This window comes from Orycteropus afer, unplaced genomic scaffold (genome assembly GCF_000298275.1).
Source record: "Orycteropus afer afer isolate SDZICR_OR568_19922 unplaced genomic scaffold, OryAfe1.0 scaffold00014, whole genome shotgun sequence".
Lineage (NCBI taxonomy): Eukaryota > Metazoa > Chordata > Mammalia > Tubulidentata > Orycteropodidae > Orycteropus > Orycteropus afer.
In genome coordinates, this window is record NW_006921601.1 from 17,820,951 (window position 1) to 17,833,328 (window position 12,378).

The following is a 12,378-nucleotide window of genomic DNA, read 5'->3' on the forward strand; positions in this document are numbered from 1 at the left end:
CACATCAATTTTCAATCTGATTGAAGGCACCAGGCTGCTTCATTGTTTGAGCTTCATGGAAACCAGCTGGACATGAGTTCCTTTTATCCTAAGCGTATCCATTTTATCACACTGCAAGCCAATTCAGTCACTGTGCTGGACCCCAATGAATGATCCAAGCAGTGAAGCGTATGCCATTTAAATATAGTGTCAAGAGATTTTGGCAAGATGTGTAAGTCTGAAGCCAACCTAGAAAAATGCAAGCCACTTTAAAATATATTTCCTCCCTGCAATGAAGCTACATTGTCAAGGTCAGATTAATAAGGAGTTTTCAGCCTGGAAATATGTGTTCACCAAATTTGTTATGTTGGACTCAATTATCAATCCCTCCCATGAATGCTGTTCTCTACTCAGAAGGTAACACACTATTGTAATTGTGGGAAATAGAAAGTTCCTAGTAGCTTTATACAAATGAGAAATTTATTATTGCAAGGAATTGGGAATATTCAAGAACATATTCTTAGGGGGGGAAAAAAAAGAACACTCTTAATTTTAATAATCACCACATAATTCTAAAACCCTTTTTGAAACATCACAATCAGGAATGAATGCAGGATCAAAAAACTAATCATTTGCATTACATTTACTGAGCTGGGTAGCTAAGAGGGGGAACAAATAATGAAACACCCCAAAAGTATGCAATTCCAGATTGCTATAGGGTTAAATGTAAAATTTACTTTAAATCTACTCTTCACTTATAAACCTTGTAATCCAACATTTCACATTGACAACCATAGTAAAAAAAAAGACTATTTTGTGCACTAACACACACCTGGCAGTAATGAACCTCAGCAAGGTAACAGTAACACTGGCTAGGTGGTTCAAACCCACCAGCCACTCATCAGAAGAAAGGCTGGACAATCTACTTCCGTAGTGATACTGCCTCGGAAACCCAAGGAGGGGTCACTATGAGTCGTGTTCGACTCGACAGCAGTAAGTTTGGTTTTGGTATGAGAGTTAAGGTTATGTGTCAGCTTGGCTAGACCATAATTCTCAGTGGTTTGACAGTTATGTAAAGATGTATTTATCTTCCATTTTGTTATCTGATGTGGTCATCCTCTATTTTTGCATAACAACCTGGTCTTTGGAACCTAACCTTGTTGGTAAGTGAGAAGTGGGTATATAAAAATATACCTGACTATAGAATGTAATAGTATCAGAGGTAGGTACTTCAGAAAGTCTCCAGTGCAACCTGTTTTAGAAACAGAAAAGACAACTGTGTTTTTACTGACTTGTGTGTCAGTCTGTAGCTGAGTCAGACATAACAGAATCCAGATCTACTGACTCAGGTCCAAAAGTGTACACTATGCCTCAATTCGAAATTAAGCCCAATACTTTCATCTCCAGCTCTAACCTCAATCTTAAGCACCATTCCTTAATTTTCACTTGCCTATTGGATAATGCCATCACCTCAAAACCAGCTATAACTGAACTTTCCATCTTACCCTTCCCCACCCCCAGACTCACCTAGTCTGCCTGCAGAAACCATAAACCAAAGAAACCAAACCCACTGCCAATGAGTTGATTCCGACCGAGTTCTTTAAAAGGATCTATAATTACTATATAAATGATAAGCTTCTGTTCAGTACATGGAGCTTGGTATCTATCATTTTACATTTAGACACAGTCAGTCCTCTGTGTCTGCTGGGGAGTGGTTCCTGGACCCCCCAAAACGAAAAAATCAAACTCACTGCCATCAAGTCAATTCTGATTCATAGCAACCCCTACTGGATTTCCAAGGCGGTAAAGTAGATTCCCCAGTCTTCCTTCCGCAGAGTGGCTGGTGGGCTTGAACCGCCAAGCTTCTGGTTAGCAGTCAAATGCCTTGGGCAACATGCCACCAAAGCTCTTTCCAGGACCCCTGTTGTTGTTGTTCTTATGTGCCATTGAGTAGGACCCAACTCATAGTGACCCCTTCTTGGGTTTCCGAGGCAGTATGACTATGGAAGTAGATTGCTCAATCTTCCTTCTGAGGAGGACCCCTAGCAGATACCAAAATCCATGGATGCTCAATTACCTTACATAAAATAGTGTAAGAATTGCACATAAAGTATACATACCCTGTCATATCTTTTAAATCATCCCTAGATTATAATATCTAATACAAAGTAAATGCACTTTACACTCTCTCTTAGTCTTTAAGGGATTGCTTTGACCACTTAATTGCCACTGCATGCCCCTCTCTCCATTATTTTCAATGGAATCTGCAACCACAGAACACACTAATATGGAGGACCAACTGTACTTTAAGATTTTACATTATCCACCCAGAAGCGCAAACAAATCAGAATAATAAATAAAACCAGAATGCTCCTTAGAAATGAGGATTCCAAGATTTCTGCTTGCTTACTTTGGACACGTCATCAGGAAAAACCAATCGCTAGAAAAGAACATCAAGGATGGTAAAGCAGAGGGTCAGCAAAAACAAGGCAAACCCTCAATGGGATGGATCGGCACAGCAACCAAAACAATGAACATCCCAACAATCATGAAAATGGCACAGACCTGGCTAGGCAATGTTTCATTCCGTTATACATAAGGCAGCAATGAGTCCTAGCCCACTCTATTGCACCCCAGAACACCACCACCTGCCCCTTGAAGGCATCTGAATTTGTCCTCCCAGTTACAGTACCGGACTCCACCTTTATTACCTATGTTATTATCTTCAAGTGCTGCAGCCACAAAATTTCTTATATACCTGACACTTCATGAAGGCTCTTCTTCTACCCTTTGCTTCAAGGGTCCCACCCCATCTACATTATTTTGTCTGCGATGATTTTCAGTTTGACCATTAATGAAGGCTGCTGTGGCAATCCCACACAAAGGGATCAGCCGCTGTGATCTATGGGATTTTCATTGGCTGATTTTCAGAAGTAAATCGCCAGGCCTTTTTTCTTAGCCTAAACGCTCTGCTAAAACCTGTTCTGCATCATAGCAACACATAAGCCTCCAATGATAGACAAATGGTGTCTGCGCTTGAGGTGGACTGGCCAGAATGAAATCCAGGTCAGGTCTGCCACATGGAAAGCAAGAACTCTACCACTAAACCACCAATCCCTCCCCCCCGAAACACACACACAACAAACCACCAGTTAAAGCTATGTGAATCGATACTTACATGAATCCATACTATAAGCTCTACTATATCAAAAGAACAACACAACCACTTTGTTTTTGCTAGAGAAACCTAGGGAGAAAAATCATTTGATTACTGAGTCAAACATAACAAATTTAGTGAACACATATTTCCAGACTGCAAGTTTACTAAAAATATCTTTTTCTTTTCAATATTTGTTGTTGTTGTTATGTGCCGTTGAGTTGGACCCGACTCATAGAGACCCCTCCTCGGGTTTCCGAGGCAGTATCACAACAGAAGTAGATTACCCAACCCTTCTCAGGAGTGGCTGGTGGGTTTAAACCCCAGCCTTCTGGTTAGCAGTCAAGTGCCTTAGGCACTACGCTACCAAGGATCCTTCTTTACAATATAGGGAGAGCTTAATGACAATGACTGGTTACATTACCTTGATCAGCTGTTACTTTGTATTTAGTTCTCCACTGGGAAATGGTAGTGTACCTAACATTTCTAGGTATGATGTAATCCTACTTTAGTTGTAACTAAGACATTTTAAGACAGCTATTTCTCTTAAAAGTGTTGCTTTGCAGGTGTGATACAACAGATTTCTCTTAAAAATCAAGCCCTACAAAGACTCCGACGCAGCTGCACCGGTGTTACAGACTTTTGCCTCCCCTGGATTTTAGTCTAATGGATGCCAGTCACTGGATTTCCTTCCTGGAACAAAGTCCTGCTCTAGGAATGCTGAAGACTGAAGTCTAATAAGATCCAAATTTAAGGTGAAGGAAGCACATGGCTGAAAGGGGGAAATAAACCTGTGCTGTCAACTGTACTGTTAAAGAGGCAAGGTGGGCAAGCCCCAAGTTCATCACTGAGTAAAGAATCAGCATGAACCCAGTTGCTATCTGGAAGTGAACTCAGGCTTCACCTTCCCACATCTCCATTTTTCCTCGCCAGCCACTTTCGTGCCACTTCTCTCACTCTAACCCCACAATTAGGTCAGCATTTATCCTGGTCACTCTGAGCCAGGTTAGAACATCCCTGGCCACCCACAGGCAGCTCACTGGGTACCAGCCATAGGCTCAGGAAGTTGTACAATGCTTTGCACTTCAGACCAGCTGATCCCCTCTCTCTCTAGCCCCCTGGAGGTAGGTCACAAGCTAGAAAATTATCCCTCTTCATCAACTGCCCATACAGTCTCTGTCACCAAGCTACCCAAGCTGGCTCCTCACATTAGGACTCTGTCCTTATGACTGCCTGCACAGCTCTCCTCTGAATCAGCCACCCCAAGCAGTCAGAGTCTCAATGCTCCTTGTGATTTCATTAATTTTCTAAAACAGCTCAAAAAATTCACAAAAACTATTAACTATACTCATAGTTACCCATTTATTATAACCAGAAAGGATACAAGAAATGCGTAAGGCAAGGTCTGAAAGAGTTCCCAGCACAGGGACATATCACAGGAAGGCCCCAAAAAAGAGCTCCCCTAAAAAAGAGTCCCTTGTAAGTCACTAGGACCTCAATGTATATACTTAACTGTCACTTCTGTGCACATGCATGAATCGATTATGTAAGACTGATTGCATCATGCCCCCTCTCTTTCTGAGGTTTGCATCCCAGGTAGGGTCTGTGCAGCCCCTACTCCATTTATACAAGTTGCCTGGCTGTTTTAGGAAACAAAAGACAGAACTGCTCAGAATTCCAAAGGCTATTTTCAGAAACCAGAGACAAAAGGCTAACCTAAGTTCTTCTCACATACAACCATAGCACCAGAGAGGAGTGTAGCCATAGCTGTTGTTGTTGTTGTTGTTACGTGCCGTCGAGTCGGCCCCGACTCATAGTGACCCCTCCTTGGGTTTCCGAGGCAGTAACACTACGGAAGTAGGATTGCCCAACCTTCCTTCCGAGGACTGGCTGGTGGGTTTGAACCGCCAGCCTTCTGGTTAGCAGTCAAGTGCTTTAGCCACTATGATACCAGAGCTCCTATAGCTGAGCACTGCACAAAGCCTCTGTGCTTCTAAAATCAGCACTCTGTCCTAGCGTTGAACAGAATTTATACTGTTAAAAGTGACAGACTTTTACTGGTGGGTGGGGACAGCTCAAATGCAATGCAAGATCACAAAGTGCTCCGATATTGTGAGGGGTTGTTGTTGCTAAGTGCCATCAAGTCACACCCAACTCATAGCGACCCCTCCTTGGGTTTCCAAGGCCATATCACTATGGAAGTAGACTGCCCAACCTTCCTTCTGAGGAGTGGCTGGAGAAGGGAATACGTGACCATAATTATGGGAATTTGGGATTACATGTGTTAAAAGACAATAGCAAGTTAACATTTTATAATGTTAATCTATTTTCTAACAGACTTCTTCAACGTCGCAAGACAAAGTATATGTGAACTGCTAAATGCAAAGTGAATTTGCTCTATAAATTTTCACCCAAATCATGATTAAAAAAAAAAAAACAGACTTCTTGGAATTTAACAAGCAATTTTCTGAAATGTCTACATATATATACATACATTCTTCCTATGGCATGCTGCACAAGTATTCTCCCAAGACCATCTTGGTAAACACTTCCTGATAAACATTTCTTCATGAACTACATCTTTGCCTTCTCCATTGTTTGATGAGGATGGTTAAAGTTTAACTAGTTACAAAGCTCTAAATCACAGTTCCTATTCTTAAAATGGCAGAAAAGAGCTGATTCAGGACAAGCTAAAGTTTAATCCAAAAAATGGAGCTTTGGTTCAGATTCAAGTCAGTCATTTTCAATCATGCCAACCACCTCAGTTTTAGAGTGTGTCCACACAAAACCAATTAATATAGTTCATGTCAATCAATATGCATATATGGAGAAAGGAAGGTGGTAGGCAATGTTCTGTTTCTTGATCTGGATGGTGCTTACAGAGTTTTCTGCTTTGCAATGATCTGTTACTCTGGACAACATGCCTGTTATTTCACAATTTGAAAAAAGGAGAAAAAAAAGGAAATAGAAGGTTGGGAGAAGTCTTTATCTGTATCAGGTAAGCATTACCTCTTAAAAATACATGAAGGAATATGGAAAAATGTTAGTATGTTAAGTATCGGATGTGGGTACATGGGGATTTATTAACACTTTGTGTGTTTTGCAAAACTTAAAAATAAAAAGTATCTTATGAATGTGTCCCTGTTCCATCTTGATTAAAAAGGAAGAAGAATCCTGCAGAAAGAAAGCTGCTTCCCTAGGCCTTATGTATACTGTTTGCACCCATGGTGTGCTCTAAAAAGCCTTACTTTGATCTAAAAAAGAAAAGTAGCTTAGAATAACTGGATGAATTGAGTAAAAGCAAGATCACAGATTAAATTTAACTACAAGCCTGCTCTATTCCTCAAGATTTCCTTTTGTGACTTACTTCATTTGTTTTAAAAAGGGCAACTAAATTAAATGTCTACACTTGCTAACTTCTTTAGGAGATAGGGAGAGAGGGAAAGCATGATTTCAGAAAATATATGCCTGGTATCCATCTATTATTTTTTAAATGGCCTCACCAACTTATCTTTTTTCCTCTTTGCTTCCTTTGTCAATGTATTATATTCTAAAATATACACATATTCTGAAATTTCCACCCTAGGCACATCTGTTTGCTTCTCTCCAAGAAGCTGTTGATTTTTAGAATAAGAAATTACTAACTTGATTTTGATTCTCCCACAGAATGCTCCTGGGCCCCAAAACTAGTATTATCTATCTCTGAACTCCACTGAAATTCAGGATGATCTAGGATGGATCTAATGCAAAGCTGAATGGTTATGAGATCCTAATACTCATTTATCTAAAATTCACAGATGCAGAAACTAATTTTCTTGTTCCAGGTTTCAAAGCTCTGACCCCAAAGCTTCAACCTGCAGAGCTTATGACTCAAGGCTTATTCACAGTACTTGGGATTGGGGATGACTCTCTCTCTCTCTGTAAACTATTAATATAAGCTGGTTTTTACTAGTTGTTTTACTATTTTCAGATCAATATTTTCAAAAGATTTAAAAAAAAAAAATGCAGCCCATTCTCAAAGAAAACGGTGAGAACATTTTCTACCATTGCAAAAATCTACGAAATGCAGAGCACATAGTGAAGTCTCAATCAATTCCTGCTGAATTGACTTTAACAAGAGCTATTTCAGTGCAACACCTCACTGCTCCAACCGCAAGTATCACAACGTAATTTGTCGGTTTACAGCTGTGCTGTGGGTACCGCGAGAGGATCCAGAAATGAATAGTTTATGCAAAAACGCTACACCCCTGTAAACCAAGCACTCTCTATCACTTTAGCATTTACATTTTAAGTCTTACATCACTTGGCGTATAGCATTAGAGAACTGACAAGTTATCTACTGAGTAAATGGGATCTAGATTTCAAACAGAACTAAAAACCCCTTCTCTGGCCAACGATTTCGTGCAATCTGTTCAACTTCTCTTCCCGACACAAAAGGTGATCTCCCTTTTGAGAGGTGATAATTTAATTATCTCTTTGGCTGATGGATGGGGACTCAAATCAGAGAATTCGTCCAAGCAAGCACTAAAAATTTGACAAGATCGGCGGAAAACCAGCAAAAACGCTACCAGAGACAAATATCTAAAATCCCTGAACTTCCCCCATATTCACGCTTCCTCTCTAACCGTTGGGTTGAAGTTTATGCTGAAGCCAGAAACTGCTAGCGCTAGATTCCACTATGTGTCAGGCACAGCTCCACTCATCACCTTTCACGCAACTCTAAAACGACAAATCGCGAAGTCCATGTTACCGGAGTTAACTAAGCCGGTGAGACCCACTAACCTTAGGTTCCTGCCTCGAGATTCAAGCCCCTTTTCACCCGAGCTCCCATAGTGTAAGCTCAAAAAAAGGAGATAAGGAGTCCAGATCTTTCCTCTCCTGAAACTGACAGGCCTGGAAGTTCCACGCGGAGCAACACATCCGTAACTTGAAGATTGAGGTCTCCTACACTTGCGCCTCAACAGTGCGTAAATCTAAGTATCAGCCCCTGCTCGAAGCCGGTACTTACTGGTACATTGTTGACACCTTGTTTTTCGGAAGCTATCAGGAGAATTTCTTTGAAATCCATGTTGGCCGAGGTGGAGGGACTGGGCCAGAGTGTTGGAAAGAAGTGAAAGCGCGCCTTACCGAAGCGCCCAGCTACAACCAAGAAACTGCCTCGCCAGCTCTGCTCCCACCCCCTACTCTGCGCGACCACTTCCGGCGCCTTCCGTGGCGTATGCCTTCCCCCTTTCCTCGAGCGGCCGGTATCCTTTTAGGTCCGTCACTACGCTCGCGTAGCTTCCGTTCTTAGGCCCGAGACACGTAGAAACGTGATACGTGGCCGCTGGCGTCAGCCCCAAGGGACGGGACTAAACCCTTACCAACCAAGCAGAGGAGGCCTAGTAAACTGTGGGGTGTGGTTAAGTTGCTTCCTTGGCAGCACTGGCGTGTGGCCTGATAGTATTGGTGGTTTTAATGAGTTTTTGGTCGGCATATCGAGGGAGTAGGGGATTACCTGCCGTGCCTGGATTCTCTGGTTGTCAAGGATGGACGGTCAAATCCGAAACGGCGGCGCCCAAACAGAAGAACCTAAACCTCTCGAGCCGGCGATTCCAGTTGCCGGTTTCTAGGCGCTCTTGATGCTGCGCAGGCGCAAACACCGACTGGTCTTCTGTCTAGGACACATTACTCATTACGTCCGGGCGCATGCAGTGTGCTCACTGCCAACATAGATGCACACATGTACATAGAGACACACACTTACTGCTTTTACCCCATGTAGATTTTAAGGTACACGTAGGGCAGCCAACGTGTGTTTTTGCTTAGTGGATAAATGAATTCATGTCCTGCACTTCCTTACATACAGAACCTTGACATACTTCATTCATTGATAGACATATGCCACATATTCATTGGGAGTTTAGTCCTGGATTCCTTTAAAGAGCTATCTTGGGTCTGTAAGGACATTTAAGACTCAGTGATATACACAAAGTATTAGGGAAACCTGGGGCTGGAAACAGGCGATTGCCTACGAACGGGTACTAAGGATCTTTTCAGTGTGGTGGAACTTCTCCAAAACTGGATTGTGATGATGATTACACAACTGAATTCACTAGAAATCATTGTGCACTTAAAAGGGGTGTTTTACATTATGTAAATTCTATTTCAATAAAGCTGTTAAAATAGTAGGCAAAGCTGTTCAGTTTCCGTCTCAACTGAAGTTTTCATGCTGGATTGCGGTCCTAACTACTTTTCTCCAATTCAGACTTCCCAAGCAAGAGAGGAAGATTAAGCCTGTAGCAGAACTAAAATCCTCAAACTTTTTATTCCCTCTGGGGAGCCCAGCATAGATTATTACCAGTATCACACGGAACTCTTAAATGTATATACCCACCTGTTTTAAGAAGCTCACACTTAACAGAGTGTATTACTCTACAAATATTTTACCCTCAATATTTATGAGTTATGTGCTGCTAGCTTGGAGGCTTAGCCAGGGTGCAATGTACTGAGGAGGAAAAAAGAAGGCTCAGATTCCTCATCTGTAAACAAGAAAAACTAGGAGAAGAGATCTCTCAATTTCTTTCAGGTGCTTCTCAGCACACAGAGCAGAGAACCACCAGCAGTAATCCTTCAATGGTTTTTCATTGTTCTGAGAATAAAGACCAAAATCCTAACCTAACCAAGGCCAGTAAGGACTGCCATGATTTGCTCTAGTTCCTTCTCCAGCATGGTCAGCTGGATTCATTTCCTTAAATGTGTCAAACTCTCCTCCACTCCAGGCCCTTTCCATCTACTGTGTTTCCCTCTTCCCTCTCTCTAATCCATTTAGCCAACAAGTCCCAACTTATCCTCCAGCCCTTCATAACCCTTTGTGGGAGATTATCTGGGTTCAAATCCCAGCTCTGTTGATTCCTAGGTATTATATGACCTTAGGCAACCACTTAACCTCTCTATACTTCAGTTTCATAGTATATGAAATCAAAATAGCAATGATAGGATTGCTCTGAAATAAAACATATGGAAAGTAAATTAATACCTGGCATATGGTAAGTGCTCCATGACTGTCAGGTATTATTCTCAGGGAAACTCTCCCTGAACTAGCTCAGGACTTCTTTTATAAATTGTTACAGTCCCCAGTATCTTCCTTCATATAACCTTTCACAGTTCACAATTATGTGTTCTTGTGTGTGTTTTAATTACGATTATCTCTTGTGTTAGACTGTAAGATACATGAGAACAGGGACAAAGCCTATTTTAGCCATCACATTACCATCACCAGCACAGTTCCCCATTCATGCACATGAAAGCTGCATTAAACATTTTTGACCAAATTAATAAATTAATAAATGAAAGTCCCCAATATTTAATATAAAGCTCTTGAGCCTTTACACTAAGTGCTTGACATGGCTCATCTAATTTAATCATAAGCACCTGTAAGGTGGAGATATTTTGTTACTCTTTTATAGATGAAAAAACTGAGGTTGAAAGAGATGAGATAACTGGACTAATATTGTACAACTAATCAGATTCATTGTTGTTGTTGTTGTTGTTGTTATTTGCCATCGAGTCGGCCCCAACTCATAGCGACCCCTCTTTGGGTTTCCAAGGCAGTATCACTACGGAAGTAGGAATGACCAACCTTCCTTCCGAGGAGTGGCTGGTGGGTTTGAACCGCCAGCCTTCTGGTTAGCAGTCAAGTGCCTTAGGCACTATGCTACCAGAGCGCCTATCAGATTCATTAGCATTAGAAAAAGTGAGCTAAAATGGACTGGCTAGGCCATTTTGAATCAGACAACCATATGACCTACTATGCCAAGAATGACAAATTGAAGAGGAATGGCATGGCATTCATTGTCACAAAGAATGTTTCAGGATCTATCCTGAAGTACAATGTTGTCAGTGATAGGATAATAGCCATACGCCTACAAGGAAGACCAGTTACTACTACTATTATTCAAATTTATGCACAAACCACCAAAGCCAAAGATTAAGAAACTGAAGATTTTTATCAATTTCTGCAGTCTGAAATTGATCAAGTATGCAATCAAAATGTGTTGATTATCACTGGTGATTGGAATGCAAAAGTTGGAAACAAAGAAGAATCACCTGTAGTTGGAAAATATGGCCTTGGTGATAGAAATGACACTCAAGATCCCATGATAGAATTTTTTCAACAACATGAATGTTGGCTACACACGTAGACTTCACCAGATGGAGCACACAGGTATCAGACCGACTATATCTGTGGCAAGAGGCAATGGAGAAGCTCAATACCTTCAGGCAAAACAAGACCAGGAGCTGACGGTGGAACAGACCGTCAACTGCTCGTATGCAAGCTCAAGTTGAAGCTGAAGACAACTAAAACAAGTCCATGAAAGCCAAAGTATGATCTTGATTATATCCTTCCTGAATTTGGAGATCATCTAAAGAATAGATTGGATGCATTGAACACCAGTGACCGAAAACCAGAGGAATTGTGGGATGGCATCAAGAACATCATCTGTGAGAAAAGCAAAATGTCATTAAAAAGACAGGAAAGAAAGAAAAGACCAAAATGGATGTCAGAAGAGACTCTGAAACTTGCTCTTGAACAGAGAGCAGCTAAAGCAAATAGAAGGAATGACAAGATAAAAGAGCTAAACAGAAGATTTCAAAGAGCAGCTGGAGAAGACAAAGTCAATTATTACAATGAAATGTGCAAAGACCTAGAGTTAGAAAATCAAAAGGAAGAATGCACTCAGCATTTCTCAAGCTGAAAGAACTAGGGAAAATAGTCAAGCCTCAAGCTGCAAGATTGAAAGCTTCTATGGGGAAATATATTGAATGATGCCGGAAACATCAAAAGAAGATGGAAGGAATATACAGAGTCGCTGTACCAAAAAGAATTGGTTGATGTTCATTCATTTCAGGGGGGGTCGCTATGAGTTGGATCCAACTTGGCGGCATATAACAACAACAACAACAACAACAACATATGATCAAGAGCCAATGGTATTGAAGGAAGAAGTCAAAGCTGCAACTGAAGGAATTGGCAAAGAACAAGGCTCAAGGAATTGATGGAATACCCATTGAAATGTTTCAACAAATGGATGCCGTGTTGGAGGCACTCATTCATCTATGCCAAGAAATATGAAAGACAGCTACCTCAACAAGACAGAAAATAACAAATGCTGGCAAGGTTGTGGAGAGATTGGGACTTTCATACACTGCTGGTGGGACTGTAAAATGGTACAACCATTGTGGAAAGCAGTATGGTGATT

At 41.3% G+C, this 12,378-nt stretch overlaps 1 protein-coding gene across 1 annotated transcript in view; it reads right to left on the reverse strand.

Annotated features, from left to right (window-relative positions):
* SPTY2D1 (SPT2 chromatin protein domain containing 1) overlaps nt 1-8,204 on the reverse strand; it is a 44,432-nt gene extending 36,228 nt beyond the window's left edge. Inside the window, exon 1 of the mRNA XM_042782791.1 lies at nt 8,145-8,204. Within this exon, the coding sequence (XP_042638725.1) occupies nt 8,145-8,204 (60 nt within the window). The remainder of the gene's footprint in view (nt 1-8,144) is intronic.
* Nucleotides 8,205-12,378: the final 4,174 nt, after the last annotated feature.